This window comes from Callithrix jacchus, chromosome 7, assembly GCF_049354715.1.
Source record: "Callithrix jacchus isolate 240 chromosome 7, calJac240_pri, whole genome shotgun sequence".
In the NCBI taxonomy this organism is placed as follows: domain Eukaryota; kingdom Metazoa; phylum Chordata; class Mammalia; order Primates; family Cebidae; genus Callithrix; species Callithrix jacchus.
In genome coordinates, this window is record NC_133508.1 from 153632281 (window position 1) to 153656380 (window position 24100).

The 24100-nt window shown below is 47.1% G+C and overlaps 1 protein-coding gene across 3 annotated transcripts in view; it reads left to right on the forward strand.

Moving 5' to 3' along the window:
• Nucleotides 1–4507: 4507 nt before the first annotated feature.
• The window catches only part of VANGL1 (VANGL planar cell polarity protein 1), a 53034-nt gene continuing 33441 nt past the window's right edge, over nucleotides 4508–24100 (forward strand). Inside the window, exons 1-4 of one of the 3 annotated variants that reach the window (XM_035252557.3) lie at nucleotides 4508–4638; nucleotides 11879–12017; nucleotides 14376–14580; nucleotides 22281–22413. In XM_035252557.3, the coding sequence (XP_035108448.1) occupies nucleotides 14510–14580; nucleotides 22281–22413 (204 nt within the window). In that variant the 5' untranslated portion in view covers nucleotides 4508–4638; nucleotides 11879–12017; nucleotides 14376–14509. Of the gene's footprint in view, nucleotides 4639–4762; nucleotides 5258–11878; nucleotides 12018–14375; nucleotides 14581–22280; nucleotides 22414–24100 lie in introns of those variants that run through there. The other 2 variants (XM_002751272.7, XM_035252558.3) reach the window with 2 other exon arrangements.

A 24100-nucleotide genomic window follows, 5' to 3' on the forward strand; every position in this document is an offset into this window, starting at 1 on the left:
TAGTTTGACTGGATATGCAATTTTGGGTTGAACATTCTTTTCTTTAACAATGTTGAATATGGCCCTAACTCTCTTCTGGCTTGTAGGGTTTCTGCCGAGAGATCTGCTGGGAGTCTGATGGGCTTCCCTTTGTGGGGAAGCCCTTCTCTTTGGCTGCCCTTATCATTTTTTCCTTCATTTCAATCTTGGTGAATCTGATGATTACATGTCTTGGGGTTGCTCTTCTTAAGGAGTATCTTTGTGGTGTTCCCTGTATTTCCTGAATTTGAATGTTAGCCTGTCTTGCTAGGTTGGGGAAGTTCTCCTGGATAATATGCTGAAGAGTGTTTTCCAGCTTGATCCAGTTCTCTCCATCACTTTCAGGTTCGCCAATCAAACATAGGTTCAGTCTTCTCATATAGTCCCATAATTTTGGAGGCTTTGTTTGTTCCTTTTCATTTTTTTTCTCTAATCTTGCCTTCATGCTTTATTTCATTAAGTTGATCTTCATTCTCTGATATCCTTTCTTCTGCTTGATCAATTCAGCTATTGATACTTGTGTATGCTTCACGAAGTTCTTGTGCTGTGTTTTTTAGCTCCATCAGGTCATTTATGTTCTTCTCTAAACTGGTTATTCTAATCAGCAATTTCTCTAATCTTTTTTCAAGGTTCTTAGCTTCCTTGAATTGGGTTAGAATATGCTACTTTAGCCCAGAGGAGTTTGTCAGTACCCACCTTTTGAAGCCTACTTCTGCCAATTTGTCACACTCGTTCTCTGTCCAGTTTCGTTCCCTTGCTGGCGAGGAGTTGTGACCCTTTGGAGAAAAAGAGGTGTTCTTGTTTTTGGAATTTTCAGTCTTTTTGTGCTGGTTTTTCCTCATCTTCGTGGATTTATCTACGTTTGGTCTTGATGTTGGTGACCTTCGGGTTTTGACCCTCGGGTTTTTGTGTGTGGTGACCTCTGGATTTTGACCTTCGGGTGTTTGTGCGGACGTCCTTTTCGTTGATGTTGATGCTACTTGTTTGTTACTTTTCCTTCTAACAGCCAGGACCCTCTGCTGCAGGTCTGCTGGAGTTGGCACACTCCAGACCCTGTGTGCCTGGGTATATCACCAGCAAAGATTGCTGCCTGTTCCTTCCTCTAGAAGCTTCATGTCAGAGGGGCACCCACCAGATGCCAGCTGGAGCTCCCTGTAGGAGGTGTCTGTCGACCCCTGCTGGAAGGTGTCTCCCACCAGGGACCCACTTGAAGAGGCAGTCTGTCCCTTAGAGAGCTGAGAGCTGTGCTGGGAGGTCTGCTGCTCTCTTCAGAGCTGGCAGGCAGACATGTAAGTCTGCTGAAGCTGCCCCACAGCTGCCCCTTCTCCTGGGGCAGGTGCTCTGTCCCAGGGAGCTGGGAGTTTTATCTATACACCCCTGACTGGGGCTGTTGCCTTTCTTTCAGAGATGCTTTGCCCAGAAAGGAGAAATCTAGAGAGGCAGTCTGGCTCAGCGGCTTTGCCAAGCTGCATGGGCTCCACCCAGTTCCAACTTCCCAGTGGCTTGGTTTACACTGTGAGAGGAAAAGGGCCTACTCTAGTCTCAGTAATGGCAGATGTCCCTTCCCACCAAGCTCAAGCATCCAGGTCAACTTCAGACTGCTGTGCTGGCAGCAAGAATTTCAAGCCAGTGGATCTTAGCTTGCTGGGCTCCATGGGGGTGGGACCTGCTGAGCTAGACTACTTGGCTCCCTGGCTTCAGCCTCCTTTCCAGGGGAGTGAACAGTTCTGTCTTGCTGTTGTTCCAGGTGCCATTGGGGTATATATATATATATATATGAACTCCTGCAGCTAGCTCAGCATCTGCCCAAATGGCCATCCAGCTTTGTGCTTGAAACCCAGGGCCCTGGAGGTGCAGGCACCTGACAGAATACCCTGGTCTGTGGGTTGCAAAGACTGTGGGAAAAGTATAGTATCTGGGCCGGAATGTACTGTTCCTCTCAGCACAGTCCCTCATAGCTTCCCTTGGCTAGGGGAGAGAATTCCTGGACCCCTTGCACTTCCTGGGTGAGGTGATGCCCCACCCTGCTTCTGCTTACCCGTTGTGGGCAGCACCCACTGTCTAACCAGTCCTAATGAGATGAGCTGGAGACCTCAGTTGGAAATGCAGAAATCACCCACCTTTTGCGTTGATCTCCCTGGGAGCTGCAGACAAGAGCTGTTCCTATTCGGCCACCTTGCCCATTTTTTTTTTTTCACTTGAGATGGAGTCTTGCTCTGTTGCCCAGGATGGAGTACAGTGGCATGATCTCGGCTCACTGCAACCTCTGCCTCCTAGGTTCAAGCAATGCTCTTGCCTCAGCCTCCTGAGTAACTGGGATTGCAGGAGCCTGCCACTACATCCAGCTAATTTTTGTATTTTTAGTAGAGACTGGGTTTCACCATGTTGGCCAGGCTGGTCTCAAACTCATGACCTCAAGTGATCTGCCTGTCTCAACCTCCCAAAGTGCTGGGATTACAAGCATGAGACACCACGCCCGGCCTCTAAATGGCATTTAAAGGTGAATTTATTATTTTAAAATAACTTATTTGCAACTACTCCTCTTTCCCACAGAACATTGTCTGGTAAGGTGGCTAGACATAAGAACCTAAGTGAATTAGAATTACTTTCTGAAAACTCATTGAAGATCTCTGTGTTACATTGGAGCTATTCAGGTGCATAATGAGACTTGGAAATCTCTGGCCTGTTTGAACTTTTGAAAGGCTTAAATTCCAGAGATGAGAGAGACATGTTTTTATAATGTTCTACATTTCTGCACCTGAGTGCTGATTTGGATGAATAGACTGTTGGCTTTACCTATAGGAACCTGGCTGCCTGAGTCAGCAACATCTGCTCTCTGAAGCCTACTGGGAGGCTAGGGGTGGGGGAGAGACCGTCTAGGCCACTGAGTGGGGCAGTAGAGCCTGGGGGTTAGGAGTGGTGAAAATCTGGCCACACTGAACATATGGGTGTCTTTTCAAGAAAGTGTGACATATGTGGGAGAAAATGGAGGCTAGAAGGGATGAGGAAGAGGTGGTCAGGGGAGTGACTGGCTTCTTGGGGCCGAAGTTCCCTGACAAAGGTTAGTTAGGGTGCACCTGTGTTTCTCCACTGCAACTACCCAAAATACTCCTGCAGACAACTCTTAAGAAATTCAGCACTTCTTTCAGAAAATCAAGCACCGCATGTTCTCACTCACAGGCAGGTGTTGAGCAATGAGAACACATGGACACGGGGTGGGGGGGCCATCACACACACGGGTCTGTGTGGGGAAACTAGGGGAGGGACAGTGGGGGATGGGGAGTTGGGGAGGGATAATATGGGGAGAAATGCCAGATATAGGTGATGGGGAGGAAGGCAGCGAACCACATTGCCATGTATGTACCTACGCAACAATCTTGCATGTTCTTCACATTTACCCCAAAACCTAAAATGCAATAAAATATATATTTAAAGAAAAAAAAAGAAATTCGGCACTTCATTATACACTGCTTCCACTGGAAAGTCCTGCCTGGAATGGAGATGATCCGTGAGGAGCCCTAATGCTACCAACACAATACAACTAAGAAAAGTGCAAATATTCCTGAAAAGCGTTGCCAACTGTTTTGTAACACTCACCACAATCCTGCAAGGCGGGCATCGGCATTCTCTCCACTTTTCAGACAGAGAAACAAAGGCTCAGAGAGGGAAGTGTACCTGGTTGGAATCTGCACTGAAGCTTCAGCCACCTGCTTGCAGAGATGTGCTCATCTAGCAGTTTCTGAGAGCCTGCTCTGATAGGGGACGGGAGAGGAGAGGCTTGCTGTGGTGGTTTGTAGGTTTGTAGGGTGCGTGTATGAGCCTGTGTGTTTGGGTGTGAGCGCACGTGTGGCTATTTGTGGAGTCATTTAATGAGTTATTTCCAGGGCTCCATGTGTGTTTAAGTGTGTGTATATGGGTTGAGATGTGGTGTATATGGACATTTGTGAGTCAGTTCTTGGAATGTGCGTATATGAGTGTGTTGAGTGGGGTTGGGGGATTAATCCCTGAGCCGTGTGAATATGTGGGTTGGGGCGCTGCTGAGGGCAAATGGACTTGAATTTTGTGTATGATTGTGTGTGTGTGTGCGTATGTGCTTGAGATTCCAGATATGTTGGAGGGTGGGTCTCGGGGTGGGGGGAGACCAATCCCTGGACCTTGTGTTAATAGTGCCCATATCTGCCCCAAAGAGGGTGGGTTACTGGGCTGTGCTGTCTGTGTAGAGTGTGAGTGTGTGTATGAGGGTGAATGTGTGTGTGGAGTGTCATTCCCCGGGTCCTGTGCACGAGTGTGACAGTGCACGCCTCCGTGTGTGTCCCGGGTGTGTGGGGTCGGGGCGGTGACCAAGGGAGGGGGACGCCCGCGGACCGGGCCCCGCCCTGCGCTGCAGGTGGGCCGGGCCCGCGGCGGGGCCGGCAGCGCTCGCTGCTCTTGGCTCGCGGCCGCGCCGGGCTCGCAGGGCTGGGCTCGGGCTGCGGGGCGGCGCCGGGACAGGAAGCGGAAAGCAGCAGTGCAGCGGCGGCGGCGGGGCTCTGCCTCTCCAGGAGCCCAGCGCAGGCCGCAGAGCCGGGGCCGCTGTGAGCCAAGACCGCGGGCCGCGGAGCCCGGGCGGCCGGCGCGGAGGTGAGTCCCGCGAGAGACCCACGCGGCGCGGCGGCGGCGGCCCCGCGGACAGACCTTTGGCAGGGAGACGCCCCCACCCGGGACCCCGCGTGCCCCTGCGCCCTCCTCCCGCACTCGCCCCTCCAGACTTCGACCCCGGGTCTCCGGCTCCCGCTTCAGCCAGCGAGCTCCCTTCCCTCCTGCGGAGCGCTCCGGGTCGCGCTTCCTCCGACTCCACTCTTCCCCGCGCAGTGCGCCCCTCCTGGCTCTGCCGTGCGATCCCCGCCGCGCCCCAGTCCCTGGGGTCCCGGGGTGCCCTGCTCACGCCTCGGACGCCCCTCTCTCCCCTGCCCGGCCTTTGGGTGCGCCCCTCGGGTGCGCGTGCCGGGGCGGCGGGCAGGCCGGCAGGGAGTGGCCGAGCGTTGGAGGCACCGGGCGGCTGCAGCAGCCGTGCAGGGCGGGAGCCGGGCGCGCACCCGGGTTCCCACCCCCGGAGGGGCTCGACCCGGGCACCGACTGGCCCTTCGCCAGGAACCGGGACAGAACTGGTCTGTGTGCACGCCTCGCTCACAAAAAATTGAGCCGGCCCTGGAGGCCTGGGGGGCGAGTCCGGTTGCGCCTCGGAGAGAGCAACAGGCAGGTAGGAGTTTACTTTCAAAAACGCCGGGGTGGAGCCGAGGCGCCCGGCGGGTCTCTGCCCAAGGTGTCCCTGCTGGAGGAAATCTCACCGCGCCGGGGCAGCCTTCGCCACCGGCAGGGTTTCATTTCCTTCTGCAGCCTTTGAACTGCCCAAGCATCCCGCCTGGAGAAGTGTGAAGCTTTATTAAAATTTAAACGCGTCCGTGGTGGCGGCAGGAGTGGGGCGGAGCCGCGGCCTGGCTGCTGGATGATGAGCAGATGAGACTTGGAGTCGAGAAATCTGTTGCTCAGTTTTCACTTCTCCAAACCAGGTGTAATGCCCACCCTGCGAAGGCGTCGTGAGCGCCCTTAGACGCTGCTTAGGAAGTATTGGAGCGCCTTACGATGGTGATTGTGTGGGTGGCCAGTGCATTTTGTTAAAACTCTTGCCCTGGCTTTGGTTAGAAATGAATGTATCTTAGACTCTTAGTTTAAAAGCTAACAAACTGTGAAGAATCTGGCATTTTCACTGACATGTTTATAAATTTTACAGGGTTGCTGAAAAATATTATTACTTATATCACCAATCAACAATGATAATTAGCATTCTCCTTTCAGTGGGTGGGTTGAGTACACAGCTCCCAGGCTCTGTAAATGAGATGGCAGAAATTGCCTGAATACAGGGAGAGGTAATTAGCCATTTTCTGTAACCACTAATTACAGAGTTTTTAGAGTTGAATTAAATCGATGTGATATAGTTGGGGCTTTGATTTGTGGGAGGAAACTGTTTCTTTTTCCAGTTCAAAGAAATAACACGCTTCACCTATCCGTGAGCATTAAACATTCCGAAACGTTGCTGTCTCTGTGTAATTAGTGAAAACACTCTGGGTGAAAGTTCACTGTTAACAATGTTGGCAGTGAGGCTTGCTTGCAACTGCATTTGTAAGTAAAATGGGAGAAGAATTTTGAGAGTGACATATTTGTAAAGACTACTTGCCAAGCAGTACATTCTTATTGTCTTATGTATGAAGTAACAGGACAAAACCATAAAGGAAATTTAAAGTTTCTTTACCAAGCACCAATTCCATGTCACCCTTTGTTGAAGGATAAATGTGCTGAATGAAGAAGGCATCCTCCTTGTTATCATCCCCTTAACACACACACACACACACACACACACACACACCGTTCTTGCTGTCCTAGGCTTTATCACCTATTTGGGTGGGATGGGCCCTTATCACATTATGTTTTAATTGCAGGTCTCCACACTGGGGCTGTGAGCTCCTTAGGAGTTGGAACTATTTTAGATTCATTTCTTTTCTTTTGAGTGCCCCACAATGCTTGGGACACAGAACCTGTGAGTAGAAGTTGAAATTGCAAAATTATTTGTGGGGTTATATGTAGTTTGGGACAATTTATGATTGTTGCTTATACTCCTCTATAGAAATAAGCCATTCTGGTAATTGCTGCAATGCTGTAAATTTTCTGTAGCTAAGAGCACAGGTTCTGGAGTTAGACTCTCATCGTTCAAGCCCTGGCTCCAGTGTGTCGGTTTGGTTTCCCTAACTAACATGATACTAATGTTTTCTTTTCCTTGAAGTCTTGTGATGAGGATTAAGCGAGATATTACATGTGAGTGACTTAAAACAGCATCCAACACATAGTAAACACTTGACAACCATAAACTGTTAGACTATTACCATCATCTCGGTAAAGTCAGCTAGCTGGTTAGGGTCTTGTTGTATAGGGCATGTGATTTGGGCATCGTGCTATTCTATTTTCCTTAAGATGGACAAAATGAGGTGGGCTTGTAATTGGACTGTGTTTCTGTTAGCATATTGGTCCCTCTGAAATTTGGTGCAAGGCTATATGTGGGTTCTGCTGTCTCTAGCAGTGTCCTTTTGAATCCCACTATAGAAACAGCAGTGATTAGACCCCATACCATCAAATTTACAGAGGAGGTAGTACTCACGAGATCTATTTTTCTGAAGTTTGAGTATCTGGCAGGGGACAAGGGAGTCACTTGCAAACAAATATACATCACAGAACTGCAGATGTGTTAACAATTCACAGCTCTTCAGAAATCTGTACCCAGCTGCTGGAGGTGTTTCAGGGTAATTAATGACTGGAGAGAGAAGTGATTCTGGCAAGGTGAGTTGAACTCATTGGTGAAACAAGTAAAACGAAGTAGATATTTTCTTTCCTTGTAAATAATGACCCAGAATCATTCATTTATAAGCTGTTGTAATAAAAGAATCACTGGGTTTGTCACAAATGCCATAAGCTCAGCGGATCCTCACATCAGTGACCTGCATGATGTTTGATGGTTTATAGACAGAAGTTCAAAATGTTTTATAGATCTTGCCCTGCATCTCTGCCCCTCCTTTTCAGCCCCAAGCCCCTCCAAATAAACCCACTAAAACACACACAGTTTTCTCTGGTCTCTCCAACATTTGCTTTCAACCTGGGGATGGTAAATAGAGGCCTGTAAGGAACAGAATAGAAATCACTTGTTGCTTAGCTATAGTTTATAGTAGTAAAGGTGGTAGCAGAGACCAGAAAAATGGTATATTTTTGGTACAAATGATACGGAAGTTATATGCCATGCAACCCCTTCAGTTCTTCCTAACTGGACAAATTTCAAATTTCCTGGTAGTGAATACGAGTAGTAGCTGACAGTTGTGAGTGCCTACCATGTGCTGGGCACTGTTCTAGTAATTTTTATGAATTTTCTTATCTAATGCCCACCACAGACCTATAATGTAAGTAAAATAAAATTTGTTATTACAGTTAGGGAAACCGAGGCAAGGAGCAGTTAAGTAACTTGCTCTGAGGTCACACAGCTAAGCCAGGATTTTAATGCTCTTAACTCCACAATCTGGGCTTATTGCTACTCTCTAGAATAGTTGACTCTAAACAAAATTATTTCAATTGTCACATTCCCCTTGAGTGCTATTTAATTAAAAATGGGCACCCCTAAGAAGAATGTTAGTTTCAAGACATAATATAAATAATAATAGCATAAACCCTGTAGAATTCTATATAATAATCAAATATTCAAAGTAATGTACACGGTGTATATAAGCATGGTTGTACCAGATGCCACTTTCCCTTGGAAATAGATCTACTGCAGAGGAAGCAAAATGTCTGTTTAAATTCAGTGTGTGTCTCTGTACCCCTTACAGAGTAACTTTCCAAACCAGAGCTCCCTTAATTCCTTAATAGCTGTAGGCAGAGCTGTTGATGTTTTTATAATTTCCTTTTTGCGAAGGTTAGCTTATGTTTACCACTGTCATTATCATAACATATTATTTCCTTCACACAATTTGCTAAACACTGTGTTTTCGTTTTAAGTAGTAGGATTTTTATATGAGTGAACACGACTTTAGGGGAGAATTCTGTTTGAGGCTGCCAGTCTTCATTTTGCTTTTAATGACGGATGGTAAAGGAGGTTCTTTCTGACATTTTTGCCTAGGAAGTCCAGAGTTGAGGACACAGCCCCTCGGAAACACCCTGTGCGCCTGTCTTCCAGGGTTGACCTTGCCTGCGTGTGATGTGGTTTGATGAGCGTGGCCCTGTCCTGATGTTTGCTTCTAGCTCCAACCCAAGCAATGCCAAGCAATGCACTCTGAAGGGGTGGGTGACAGGTGAGGTGGGATGCTCTTGAGCAGTGGCTGAAAGAGGCTGCTGCTGCTTTTTACTCAGTGTGTCTGCAGTATGACCTCTGCCCCCTGAGGGGGGCTGCCATGCGAGCCAGTAGGATAGCTCTGGTTTTTGATAGTTCCGGTATCACTGCTCTATCTAATATCTGCATCTTTTTTTTAATCACCTCTAAAACTAAGGATTTAAAATAGATAATTTCTTTTTTTTTTTGAGATGGAGTTTTACTCATGTTGCCCAAACTGGAGTGTAATGGCACCAATCTGATCTCGGCTCACTGCGACCGCTGCCTCCTGAGTTGAAATGATTCTCAAGTCTCAGCCTCCCGAGTAGCTGGGATTACACGCATGTGCCACCATGACCAGCTAATTTTGTATTTGAAGTAGAGCAGGGTTTTCTCCATGTTGGTCAGGCTGGTCTCAAATTCCCCACCTCAGGTGATCTGCCCGCCTTGGCCTCCCAAAGTGCTGGGATTACAGGTGTGAGACACTGCACATGGCCTAAAATAGATAATTTCTGAAGTTTCTTCCACAGTGAATCTATGGCCTCAAGTCCTAAAATATGCCACAAAACCCTTCATTCAGCATACCTTCATAGGTACTCCTAGGTACCCATAATGTCCTAGGAGCTGGAGAGACAGTCGTGAAAGTCACTCTGTCCTCGTGGCGCTTACAGCCTGCAGAGGATCTAGACAGTAAGTGATCACACAAACAAATGTATAACTGGAAATTGGATAGAAAGGAAGAGTACAGGGCGCTAGAGAAGAGCCTGATCGAGACTAGAGCATCAGGGAAGGCCTCTTGAAAGGAGCAGTGTTTAAATTGAGGACTGATGAGCAGGAATTTGGCAAAACAGGGCATGTACAAGGTGAGTACCAGCAGATACTCTGGGCTCTGCCAAAGCCCTAAGCCTCCACCTTAAAGGAGCTGGAGCTGGAGGAGGAGGAGGGAGCTGGAGCACGGGCAGGACATTGCATACCAAATGAAAGAGTTTGTATTGTGTTTAAAGTGCAGTAGGACACATGGAAAGGTTTTAAACAGGGAAGTAAAGTCTGCACTGTAATTTAAAAGGTCATTCTGGCTGCTGTCCAACCTGGGCCAAACACAAGATGAGTCGTGTCAGGGATCAGTATGATAGACAGTTCCAGGTTCTGGGAGCCATATTCCCACCTTTATGTGACTGTCCCATTCATGTTAGTGTGACAGCCTATCAGATTATTACCCTGGGAACCTGACTCCTTTTCATTGCTTTATTATCCTTTCTGATAAGGGATTCCTTCTGCCCTTATCATGAGTCTTGTTAACTTCTTGTGTATGCAAGGGAACTATCTCCTAGATATATCATTGCAGTGATAAGCTTCAGGATATCCTTTTCTATTAAGTCTATTGCAGTTCTTACCTTGGCTCAGACTCTGTTAAAATGAGTTCACTTTGGATTCTATCAGTTTGCCTTTGATTGCATCTCCTTAATCCTCACTCGGACCTTGGAAAGGGTAAGAGTTGGAAACTGTTAGAAATGGTATCACTTAGAAGGGGCCTGAGCTGTGTAGACTGGATGGGGTGAGGATACCTGGAGGCTTTGTAGTGGTCTAGCCCCATGTAGGTGGAGCCCGGAGGAAGTGGGTGGCTGTGAATTAGTAGAGTGAAGGGGGAGGATCAGAGAGGGTGTTGAAGGCGGCACAGGATTGGATTCATAGGATGAGGGTATTTATTTAGTGAGAAATTGGGAAGAACAGGACAGGATACTGGAGAACACCTATGAGAGGGGTGATGGTATTCCCAAGGGGAGCGAGAGGAATCTCAGTAGGAAATATACACTTGGAATTTAGTCTTACAGTAAGTATTTGTTGGATACCAGTTATATTCAAAATATCCTGGGTGGAGACATAGCTGCTGTCTTCAGGAGTTTCTGCCACAGTAAATCTGTGGATGGAGAAGAATGAGGAGAGTTTGGAATGTCAAGGGATAAGGTAATGAGTGGGGAGGAAAGAGGGTGTTAGAGAAGTAGTAACATACTCACCGTCAAATTGGAGGCTGGCCAGCTGCAGAGAAGCCCTGTCAGGGCAGGCAGCATGCATTTGTCATTGCTGTGCCCTATGTCAAGGCCTAGCATGGCCTTGTAGCTGCCACTTATCTGGAAGTGGATGGACTCATACATGGAATAAGCACTGGGGGAGGAGGACAAGGATGCTGCTTGGCTCACAGCGATCCCTGGCCAACTTTGAGTTGTTTCAGTGGAGTGTTGTGGATGGGGATTTGGAGTGACAGTGGAGAAGGAGGGAGTGACAGCATGTGTAGACCACTCCTTTGGTAAGTACAGGCAGGAATCCTGGGAAGGAAACCGGAGGAAGGTTGTTGGTAGAGTTAGATAAGACTTTCCCTGGAGGGCAGTTGGGACCCATGGTTTCCTTTGAGGGACAGGCCTGGAGTTGTCTTAATGATTGGCCAAATGAGGACAGGGAATGAAGTCCTCGGGCAGAGGGGCAAGGAATAAAACTTGGGTTACCATGGGCCGGAGACTTTACCTTTGCAGTTGCACTTAATTCTTGTAAGAACCCTGGGAAGAGAGAATATTAAATGACCTCATTTTACAGGGCGGGGTTGGACAAGCTCAGAAAGGCAAACATCTGCCCCTGATGTCACAGCCAGGAAGCACCCAGCTGGATCTGCCCAGATCTGTGGGGCCTGGGCCGCCTGCCTCTGAGACACTCTAGCAGCATTTAGCAAAACGTAGCCAGAAGTTGAGATGGAATGGGGAATCCAGAGTTGTGGGTTGCAAGGCAGAAAGAGTATAGGAGTTGAGAAGGGTTCATTATGAATCTACAAAAGAGGGAATTTACTGTTCTGGACCAGGGAACTGGACATGAGAATCTGCAGATCAGCAGAGAGCTGGGTGAGGGGCTTTCAGTGAGGATCTCAATTCAGGCAGGGTTAGGTATCTTGGATGTACCTTCTAATGTTGATGTCTGCCTTTTGTGAAGCAGGTGAGAAAACAGCAAAGCCCAGGGCAGCAAGGAAGTGAGACTGAGGTGTTGAAAGCTGGTTGAAACTGCTAGTGAAAATGGTGGAGACAGTAGGGAGAAAAAAGATGACTCAGCTCTTGAAGTCTTCTAGGAAAGTAGGGTAAGTCCAGGAGCAAAACAGCATTTTTAAAAAGGCCTGCTGTGTTTGTTTTCACATCTAATCTTTACAGTTACCTCCCTCCCCTCTCCCCCATAATAGGCTGCCTTGCTTCCTTTTTATGGATTGGGAAATCTCTGAGGCTCCAGGGAGAAACTGCTTTACCCGGGTTTATAGCTAGTTAATAGGCTAACTAGTAGGGCTGAGATGCGAGCTCCCTTGTGTCTGACTGCTGGTGAGCCCATAGGCGAGCCTTGTGGCAGGAAGGCCAGCACAGAAACTGTCTGCCCTGCTTCTTTCCAAGTATTTCTCTCATTAGACAGAGAGACAGAGGAACAGGAGTTTCAGAAGCCTTAAAGGGGCCGGGCGCGGTGGTTCATGCCTGTAATCCCAGCACTTTGGGAGGCTGAGGCGGGTGGATCACGAGGTCAAGAGATCCAGACCATCCTGGTCAACAAGGTGAAACCCCGTCTCTACTAAAAATACAAAAATTAGCTGGGCATGGTGGTGCGCGCCTGTAGTCCCAGCTACTCGGGAGGCTGAGGCCGGAGAATTGCCTGAACCCAAGAGGCGAAGGTTGCGGTGAGCCGAGATGGTGCCATTGCACTCCAGTTTGGGTAACAACAGCGAAACTCCCTCTCAAAAAAAAAAAAAAAAAAAAAGAAGCCTTAAAGGGAGTCGTGGTAGCCACTAAGTTTCATTTACCTAGCACATCTGGGTCTCCTGCTGGGTGCCTCAAAGTTGTTAGCTCATTTGGTTTTCATGGCAACCGAGATATTTCCATTTTACAGTTACATGTTCAAAGAGGTTTACTAATTTCAGCTGGGGCTTGATAGCTAAGAAGTGAGTAAAACCCTAGGTTAGACCCGCTTCTGGAAACTTTATCTGCTTATATTTTCAGATCAACCTGTGAGGTCAGTGGCGGGTTGGTTTACCCTGTTTAACAGATGAGGAAACTGAGGCATAAGAAGGCAAGTGGCTTATCCCAGGTTGTACTACACAGTGGCTGAGCTCAGACTAGAACTCAGGTTTCCCCAGGGCTAGCCTTGGGCTCTTGATGGCAGAGGAGAAGTGAAATCATAGTCAGGGCATCCGGGTCAAAGGAGGCTGGCCCTGGGTGGCAGACCTTGGAAGTGAACATACCTGACTTCCAGGAGGAATGAATGGTAAGGGCAAATGCATCCTAACTGGGATTGGAGGCGCTGGGGGCTGTGGTGGTGGTGCACGGCGATTTGGGCTGACCCGATTCCCACCAAACTTCTGTGTTGTTGCTGGGGGGTCAGGAAAGCTTGGCCTCCTGCCAGGAGGGTTCAGGAATGGCATTTACAGCGCCTTTGTTTTTTCTTCACACTTACCTCACTGGCTGTGTTTGCAGTTTCAGCTTCCAGGCTGGAAGAAGGAACCCTATGGAGCAGAGACTAGCTCTGGGGTGAGGGGTGCAGAGAGAGACAGAACTTGTGGATCTCAGTTTTCTAGAAGTAAAAATTTAGCATGTGGGAGCTCAGGAATGTCCTTGGAAATGTTTCCAATTTATTTTTATTACAAAGCAATATCGAAAGAAAATGTGGGAAAAAACCCAGGAGCCTGAAAATAATCTATTACCTGCTTTCATTTTCTGTGTCTCCTTTTCAAAATCTTTATCCTTACATAAGCAATTTTCTATGACTAACTGTAATGTTGATTCACTGTGTATCAACAGTACTGTATCCTGCTTTTAAAATTTGTCACTATGAGAGTTTCCATTTCTTATAATAATCATTTGAAACATATGTGATACTTTCCTGGTGGATGAACCATGTTTTCCTTACCTATTCCTTTATTCTGGGGGCATTTAGATTGTAGCGTTTTACTATTTATAGACAATGAGACAACAATAATTTTTCTTTTAAAAAGAAATTAGTTTCCTAAGATAAATTCTCAGAGATTTGGATCTTGGATCAAAAAGATGGAAGATCTTTGTGTTTTTTTAATTGGCATTTGGAAATTATGACCAAATCCCTTAAAAGCAACTTCACGGGGTGTTTTTATAACTAGCAAACTGGCAGTGGGGGGCTGGGCATGGTATGGAGGGCTTTAGATATGGAAAGCCATCTCCTAAAGCCAGTGAGCAGGGCTCAGATTGTCCTGAGGAAGTGGACAAGTGCCTCCCATTTTCCTGCTGCTGTGATGAGGGTTCAGCCTGCTCAGTGCCAGTCCTGTCTCCCTCCCACACACCTGGGGAAGCTGGTTGCTGCACAGGCGGGGCATTTAGAGTTCAGTTGGCTTACCCCCTCTCCTTGCTTGTTCCATGAGAGAGACCCCAGAGAGGAGGTGTGGCTTTGTCACTCGAAGATTGATGTCATGTTTTTTCCTCTTTCTCAGAATTTGTTCCTGTTGAAGAGTGGCTCCTCTTCTAATTTCCAGACTCCTCGAGATTTTAGGAGTCTGGGTGAAATTCTCTACCTCTAAGGAGATACAGTACCTACTCCTTCCTCAAGGGCAAGCCCTCCATTGCTATGGATACCGAATCCACTTATTCTGGATATTCTTACTATTCAAGTCATTCGAAAAAGTCTCACAGACAAGGGTATGTAAGTTGTTCATTATTCCGCTTTTCCGTCTGGGGAAACCTACAGGTTGGTGGAGTTCTCTACACTCGCTTTTCACTGACTTGGTGCTGGAGGTTTGGTCTATTGGTGCGTGAGAAGCTGAGCTTTAAGAGCGTTTAAGGTTCTTGGGAGTAACTGTGCTACCAGCTTACATTTCACAGCCCCCGTTAGAGTGGATGACTGTAATTTCTCACAATGGATTTTAAATTAATGTTTCTTCCTGCAGTGGAAATGTTTTGCATTTCTGGGTATTTCATAGGTATCGGCGCTCCTGAAAGCTTTATGAAGAATGTAAATGGAAGATTTAAAAATGTCCATTGCTCGTTGCTTTTCACCTGAAATTGTTGACTCATTGTCCATTATGCCTTTGTCCTGAGGCTTATTTCGTGAACTGGTGAGATTGGCCTGGCACCTTATTTCTCTTAGACTAATCTTAAGGTGAACAAGTCTGGGTTTTGAAAACATTATCCTGGGTGATATTGGTCAAACTCCCCCTTTTCTGCAAGACAGACAGGTGTGCACTGATGTTCTTAGGGCCTGCTGTGCTACTCACCTGCAGAACGTTGGCTAAGTAGAAGAGCAAATGAACAAATAAAGAAATCAGTGAACAGATAGGTGGCGCTGTGCCAGTTAGGATTGTACTTGGTGAAATTGCAGTGCTGCCATTTACTTACCCTTCTCATCTGTGAAATGGGTACAGTAGTCCTCTCCTACAGGGCTGTTGAGAGGATTAAATGAGATGATGCATGTAAAACATGTAACACAGTACAAGCTGGAGGTCACTCGCCAGTGGTTGGATTAATGCTGAAGGCCTCGGCATTTCAGTACCATGTTCCAAGGTACCAGCTGGCTCCAATCCAGACGCCCAGCTCTGCACTGACTTGGGAACAGAGATTGTAGTGGTTTTTCCCTAACTGAGCTGTTCTCCATGTAAGCAGCCAAATGCAGAGTGAGATTTTGTTCTGTAAAACAGCAGTGAGCTACATACATCTAATTATTTACAAGCCCATCTGGGTCACTCACATAGAAAGAGGCTTGGGAGGGTATTCTCCCAGCCGCCAGGAGTGGTCCTCCACAGGGGGAGGCTTGGCAGAAGCTGAAGACTGATGGGAACTTTCATTTATGTTTTTGTACTTGTTCAGTTTTTTGACAAGTGTATGTTTTGTAATTTTTAGAAATGAGTGGAATAGAGTATAAAGGAAAGGTTCTCAAAGATGTGTGATGACATGAGAACACGGTCTGAGACCGCGTTATAAGAAACAGAATTCAAAATGCTGTTTGCCGTAATAGTTACATGTGTATGATGAGTGCTCACATGGTGAGGGTGCCTGTGTCTGAGTATAGGACAATGGTTGTATTTTCTTTTTAACTTGCCTAAATTTTTATGTCTTGCTCTTATCATAAAAATTTGGGGAAAACATGTCATGGAGCTTGTGCTGGAGTCCAGGTAAGGCTTTCAAATCAGGATGAGAAAAGGAAGGAGCTCTGGGGCAGGTGCCGCTGGACGGGGCCTGGGGTGACATGGCAGAGCCCAGCTCCAGAGACAGTCAGAAACCCTCTGGCCGTAATAATTTAATCATACATTTCAGCTAGTGGGTAAACTTACCAGATTTGGTTATGAAATACCAGAAATGGCTATTTTAAAGCACCAGTTTTTAGCCCTACCAATTCCCTTGTCAATGCCAGGCTTCCCTCTGGGTGCTTGGGTGAAGAAAGGAGGTTGGCTTGCAGTATTCTTTGTGGGAACCATCTCTGGCCTCTTTCATCTACACTCAAGTTCTGACTTTCACGCTTCGGGGCCCATCGCTACGCTCTGCTATTTCCTTAGGCCTCTTGGGGTCCCCAGAAATTGATATTCTAGTGCCCTTGTGGTGACTCAAAGAGACTGTAACTTCCAATTAAAACAACATGCAGAACTTCTAATGCATTCTTGGACCCATGTGGAAAGTACTTGGCAAATGTTAATACAAGCTGAGACTTTTAATCAATTATTCAAAAAATGTTCCTAGATATTTACTCTGAGAAAAGCTCTGAGAGAGGAGATGAGCCTTAGAGATTTGTAGTGCACTCCATGGGTTCTTTAAAAACGCCACGACCACCTACCCGTGGCGGATTCTCAGCTGATGGCAGTGCAGGGCACAGCAGCTGTGGGCTGAGGGGTGCTGTCCCTGGAGAGCATGGGCTGTGGTCTACTTTGCTGGGGCCTGAAGAAAGTTTAGCAGTAGAGTGTATGAGATGGGCATGAGAACATGCACTAGGCCCAGCCAAGAGTGTTTTGCCCCAGGAGTGTCCCTGTGAAGGCTGCCCTGCTCAGAGGTTTGTTGGGAACCTGAATGGAAGGGTAGGAAGGGGCGGGGGGTTGGGGGGGACGCGGGAACCATGCTCTATAGTAATTTTAATCAGACTCCAACTCAGGGAGGAATAATGAAATGCACCACACTTGATATGCCTGATGACACCGTGATCATCTTAGAAGACTGGCCAGGTTCCAAGCAGATGATAAGTGACTCTTTCCTAACAAAGAGGTCAGTGGCCTGGTTTTGTGATGCTTGCAGTCTCCAGAGGGTGTCCAGTTAACTTGCTGGGAGAATAGTGTGGACTCTTGCTGGCCCCACCTGACCTTTGGGCTTGGAGCACAAGGTCCCTGATTTAAACACAGCAGCTGCCAGCCATGTTAACTGCTTTGGGGGTGTCTCCTAGGCCCCTCATAGCCATTATCTTGTATTCTCACAGCAGTCCCAGAATGATGGGAGGTCGTAGCCCCATTTACAGGTGATGAAATAGAAGCACAGAGGGCAACGCTATTTGTCTAAACTTATAAAGTTAGTAGGTGCCCTCAGCAGATTTCGGGCCCACCTTGTTTCTTTAGAAGGGAAATGCTACTTTTGGAAAGGGAAATGAAGTGTGACTCATGTGGCTAATGTGCTGAAATACACACGAGGGCTGTTGGGGCAGTGGAGGAATTGGTGCTTTTGTTCCAAGACTGCTTCAGAGTCTGTGTGCCCTGCGCCCAGCCCTCCTACCCCGTCACAGCCAAGAGGAAGCAGCCAGCTGGGCCCCAGTAGCCAGCAGAGAGAAAGGGCAGGTCGTGGGTGGTGGGAGAGAAGGAAAGGGAGGAGTAACCGGTGGGGCCAGCTTTCCCCAAATAGAAATAGGCAAACAGCAGAAACAGGACTAAATAATCTTCCCAGGAAATGCTGACTGTAAGTGGGAACAGTGGTAATTACAGGGGTTCTGGCTGGAACGAGGAGGGTGACAGCAGCCCCCAAGGGCTTAGCTCTAGAAGCACCTAAACAGATGCATTTACTCACACACGTGTGGTGCAGACACATGCCCGGCTGCCTACATGCCACCACTTGCTCTTCCTGCCCCCTCACACACACAGATTGACTTATCTTTACTCATACAGCAGATGTTGCATGCAGACAGATTCAGAGATAAAGATACAAAGAAAAACCCTCCTAGTTGACACAGCAGCCCAGCAAAGGCACAGAAGGGATCCAGACCACTGAGTCAGAGTTGGAAAAACACACAAGTGTACATGTGTTTGCAACACACCTTCCTGTGGCTTGGCAGCCTGTTTGCTCCCCTGGTCTCCCATTTCCATACTCTTAGACGCCATGAACGGATTGTCTTCATTATTGGGGAACCCTCTCTAGACAGCGCTTGGCAACCATAGGTTTCCCCTGGAGTTATGGCATCTGGTGCTACAGGGGTGAGCATTTGAATACATGTTACAGTGAGGTGGCCACACTGTGACTCGCAGTTCTGCAGACTGGGAAGCACTGAATGGCAGGATTTTTGTAGAGTGTCACTGTGAAGCCCTGGCTTGGCTCAGAGACCTTCGTAGAGCAGTAATTGGGGACCAGTGATTTCTGCTAACGTTTCTCTAATTTTCTAATAATTTTTTAAAAATAAAAGCTGTGTGGCAGGTTCTGCTCCTTTGGTGGCATGACCAGTACCTGGCGCAGTGCTGGTGCTGAGCTGACGGAAAGTGCGTCACCTTCACCTCTCACCTGACAGTGGGTGAAAGGCTTTCGGCTCAGGGTGTCCCTCAGTCATGACTGCACGCTGTCCTGAGCCTTTCTCCCAAATTCCTCCACTTCTTAATAAAGCGGCGCGGTGTATTGTAACACTGTGCAGCTGAGCATTATACTCATGGCTCCCATTATCAAGTCCCTGCTGTATACAGGGCATTTCACAAAGAGGCAGACTTCCAAGCAGTCACCCAACAACCTCCTTCCAGGAGCATTTGGCAAGAGAATCTTGGGGCAAGTTTCCTTTACCACCTGCAGTCACCTCGGTTGCTAGAGAAAATGTTGACTTCTGCTGTCTCCCTTCCAGAAAATTATTTGAGAGTGGGGCCAAGAAATCTGCACTTGAGTCCATAACCAGGGTAGTTCTTCTGTACACTTTTTTACGTTTAAGAAGTGTTTAAAGTTTAAGACACACTGGTTAGGGTTTTGGGATCTGGGGACTGAGAAACCTTCCTTGGGTTATCAGACAATAAGTTCTTCTCTGGTTTCCCTCGAGTGTTACCAGGGGAACTGTTGGACAGTTATTTCACATTTGGGTGCTCCTGGGCCCTTTAAGAGCCAGGCTGGGAGGGCTGATGATGGGAGCCCTGGCTGCTGAGCGAGGCTGTTTCCACCCCTGGGTGGCTCCCCACCTGCTTTCTGCCCTGGTAGGGTTCAGGATCCGGGAACTGGCTCTCAGTGAAAGAATTTTGATTTCCAGTGGAATTTGTGCTGTCACAAGATTTGACCCATGGGACCAGTGAATAGATAGATGGGTTAGGTGAGCATGTGACTGGGCTGGTGGCCGAGAGAGTGATAAATGTGAGAGCAGTCGGGAGAAGTGGAAATGGATTAAGATAGAAGAGGGGCCGTGTCCATCTGGCCCAAGGCAGGGCCGGGTGAAGCAGCCATTCTAGACTTATTCTGAGGTTAGTTCTAAAACTGACCAAACACAAGGAAAGTCTCTCCCAAACTGTTTATTGTTTCTCACAGTGGGTGCCTTTTGAAGTGATTGTATTTGACAGCCCAGAGTGTTGGGCACACAGCTCTGTGCTATCTAAGGTCGCGGTCCAATTGTGACTCCTAGCAGTAGCTTCAAAGGCATATTTCATAGCTCTCCTAGTTTTAAAGTATAAGGGTGTGAGAATGAGCTTGAGGAATATTTATGCCATAAAATCTTCGTGCACCATAGTGGGTTTGAATAGAAGTGGTGGCAACAGACCCGAATTCAGGTCTGCCACTTACTCTAATACTACTTTGGGAAGTAACTTAAACTCTGTGAGCCTCAGTTTCCTTGTCTGTAAAATGAAGACAATAATATTAGCTTCATAGGATTATTATTAGGATTGAATGAAATTAATATAGTGAAGCATTCAGCAAAGTGCTCTATAAATTCTGTAAGTTCTATAAAATTCCGTTTACCCAGAAATGCATCTAACAATGCCAATTACCTCATATCCAGGGTAGCTTTTCTCGACACTTGTGTTTAAAGTTTAAGACACACTGGTTAGGGTTTTGGGCTCTGGAGAATGGTGAGGTAGGATGTGAGGTAATTGGCATTGATAGATGTATCTCTGGGTATACAACCAAGTTCTCTGCTTATTTGGCTGTTTCCCTAGCTGCCTTGTTAAAACAAAATACCTGAGTTGACCAGAACACCTCTATTTTTAGAGTCTAACTTAGCAGTTGTATTAGTCTGTTCTTGCATTGCCATAAAGAAATACCTGGCTGGGCGCAGTGGCTCGTGCCTGTAATCCCAGCACTTTGGGAGGCTGAGGTGGTCTGATCACGAGGTCAGGAGATCGAGACCATCCTGGCCAACATGGTGAAACCCCATCTCTACTAAAAATGTAAAAAAATTAGCTAGGCATGCTGATGTATGCCTGTAATCCCAACTATGTGGGAGGCTGAGGCACAAGAATTGCTTGAACCAGGGAGTAGGAGGTTTCAGTAAGCCGAGATTGCCCCACTGCACTCCAGCCTGGTGATAGAGCGAGACTCCATCTCAAAAAAAAAAAAAAAAAAAAAAGAAATACCTGAGACCTTCATAAATAAATGAGGTTTAACTGGCTCACGGTTCTGCAGGCTTTACAGGAAGCATGGTGCTGACAGTGACTTGGCTTCTAGAGAGGCCTCAGGAGGCTCACAGTCGTGGTAGAAGACGAAGGGGGAGCAGGCACCTCACATGGTGAAAGCGGCAGCAAGAGCTGGGAGAGGAGGTGCCACACACTTTAAAAAATCAGATCTCACAAAAATTCCCTCACTATTGTGAAGGTAGCACCAAACCATGTTTACTCTGGGCAAACATGAGGGGTTCATCACCATGATCCAGACACCTCCCACCAGGCCCCTCCTCCAGCATTGGGGGTTACAATTCAGCAGGAGATTTGGGTGGGGACACCTAAATCAGCAATAGATTGTAATTATAAGTTGTGCTCTAGGGATAGAGTTGTCATCAAAAGATTCCCTTGGCCACGGAAGCCTCCTGGCTCTTTGAAGGAATCAATCAGTGCTTATCCCAGGGAGATAATGATGAGGTCAAAATCTGCATTTTCTTAAGCTAAGTAGTAGGTTAACAGAAGATATGTCGTGTGTTAATAGCTCTACTTACATCTCTTTCTCCGGGGTATATGCACTCTGTGTCACTAAGCGAAGTCACCATTCTTTGACATTGGCTAATGGTCATAGCAATTACAGCCACCGTATGTTAACACTTACTCCACATCCTTGTACTGAGCACTACTTACATTAGGTGGTGGTGTCACCATTTCATAAAGAAACTGAGGTTTTCACAGATTGAATAACTTGTGCACAATCACACATCTGGTAGGGCGGAACCAAGATCTCTGTCTCCAAAATCTGCTTCTGTCCTGCCCGGGAGACCTTGGCAATGAGGGTGAGTGATTGTAGGAAGCAGGGCTGATGTCAAGGAGGCTGTGGGGGCAGGAGGCTGAGGGAACTCACTGACCCTTGAGAAGTCCTTAGGTGGCCACAAAAGGAACCACAGTGATTGGTTCCTTTTGGAATTTCATGAATGACCCCCAGGCAGGATTCTTACAATCACCCTGGAAGACCACCCTGGAAGTTCCTGTGGGGTAAAATGATGCAGCAGACTGCTTTCTTCAGGAGGCCTGAAATCCTCCCCGAACACACACACACACACACACATACACACACACACACACACCCTCCACAACTCTTGGTGCCTTTTGCCCTAGCTTGTTTGTTTCTGTGGTTGTCTTCAAGTTCAGCTAGAACCTATGGGAATGACTTAGTTTTGAACTCGTAAGAATGAGAAGTACACAATTCAACCAAATCAAACCAGTAATTATTACAGGAAGGTGTAACTAGCTACAGAAATTCTAAAATTACAATTTTAGTCTTTGAAAAAAATATCGCTGTTGATAAAGGAAGAGTGACTCTTTGTTTTGGGTCTTGGAATGGCAGAAGGAAAATATTAAGGAGGCAGTAAAAATCTGTGTACCCCTTGAAGAGTGGTGAGGATGTACGTGTTTTGATGCTGTGTGTGCATTTGCGTGTGCACGTGGGCCCATGTATATGTGTGTAGAATTTTCCTAAGTTCAAAATGATACTTACATTTCTGTGAACCCAGAGAGTTAATTAACATGGCATAAATGTGCTAGCTCATTGTTGTTTTTCAGGGAGAGAACTAGAGAGAGACACAAATCACCCCGGAGTAAAGATGGCAGAGGGTCAGAAAAGTCTGTCACCATTCAAGCTCCCACTGGAGAGCCCCTGTTGGCAAACGATTCCACCCGGACAGAGGAAGTTCAGGTAACGATCGACGGCCGTCTGTAAGCACACTGCCACGTGGCCAAGACTCCTTTCTGTAAATGTTTTCCTAAGTCTTGTTGCAGTAGGTTCTCTTGGGTTTCTGTCTTTATTTTCCTAGCATGCTAATTAGTTTATCTACGTCCTCTGGTCTCTTGTTGGTCTAAGAACAGCCTGTCCTGCCCTTTGGTAGCTTGGGGATTCTTCTGAAGTATGATTGGTTGGCCTGCTCTGCATGGTGTGAAAAGAAGCCAGCCAGGTTGACGACAGGGAAGGGAAGGGAAAAGCTGAAGTCTCCCACAACTCATTTCAAAATGGAACAGTATAAGAAGGAGAAGGAAACCCAGAAAACCTACGTAGTGTTAAGAAGAGGGAAAAACGTGGGGCAGCCCAGACTGAAACATTACTACTAGATCTATGCAGTAAATCAGAGGCTGCACACACGGATACCTGGTAGAGGAACATAAGTTAATTAAGGAGGCCCTGGGTCAACAAGAGGGGGCAAAAATATCTCAAACAAGCTTTGGGTTAACAGCAGTCTCTGCAGTGCCTCAGTGTCACTGCTGTTGTGTGCAGTGAAGGAGCCTGTGGCAAACTGAAGAATGCACTTTCTCTGCAAAGGAAACAGCAGCTTTGCAGCTCCAGACACCTACTCTGCTCAGGAATTCAAGGATTCAGTGTTTAAGCTGGAGGGCCAGGCGCGGTGGCTCACACCTGTAATCCCAGCCCTTTGGGAGGCGGGTGGATCACGAGGTCAAGAGATCCAGACCATCCTGGTCAACAAGGTGAAACCCCATCTCTACTAAAAATACGAAAATTAGCTGGGCATGGTGGCGCTTGCCTGTAATCCCAGCTACTCGGGAGGCTGAGGCAGGAGAATTGCTTGAACCCAGGAAGCGGAGGTTGCAGTGAGCCGAGATTGTGCCATTGCACTCCAGTCTGGGTAACAACAGCAAAATTCCGTCTCAAAAAAAAAAAAGAAAAAGAAAAGCTAATTTTCTTTTTTATATTTTATATTATTTTTGAAATATACTTCATTTTTTAAAACATTGAGTGGGTTCTTCTCGAGGTTCCAACTGGCAGCCCATCTGATTTAAATAAACATCTGAACTATACACAGAAACATGTTTGCACACCCTCTGCACATCCTGAAATATATATACACATGTCCAGCCTTGCCCCTCATAAACAAAGCAGCGTATGATACACAGCTGTAAAGATAGATGTAGGACTGTAGATAAGCATAAATCTGTACATACCTCTGCGTACACACAGGTAAGCATTTATAATCAGATAGATGGACTTGGAATTCCTAGGAGCACACAAGGTGCTCTTGGGACACAAAGCGACAGTTGTGGGTTGAACATGGGCTTCATTGAGCAGTGAGCAAATGTCTTTAGTGCTGCCTGCTTTGGCTGTGGGGTGGCTGGTGGTTGGATGGGGCCAGTCCTAGGACTGGGTCACCCTGGAGCGTGGCGGGGGGGGCGGTCAGTTTCCTCCTGGATGTGCATTCAGAGGTGCTGGTGGCCTACAATGAGGGCGCTGCTTTCTCCACATCTCCTCTGCACCTCATAGCTGAGAACTACTTTGGGAAGCTGTTGGTGCTGCTCCAGGATAATCTGGTGAGAAAGGCATTGAGATGGGTGTTTGGAGGCTGTATTTCTCAGTAGCTCCGTTACCTTGAGCAGTC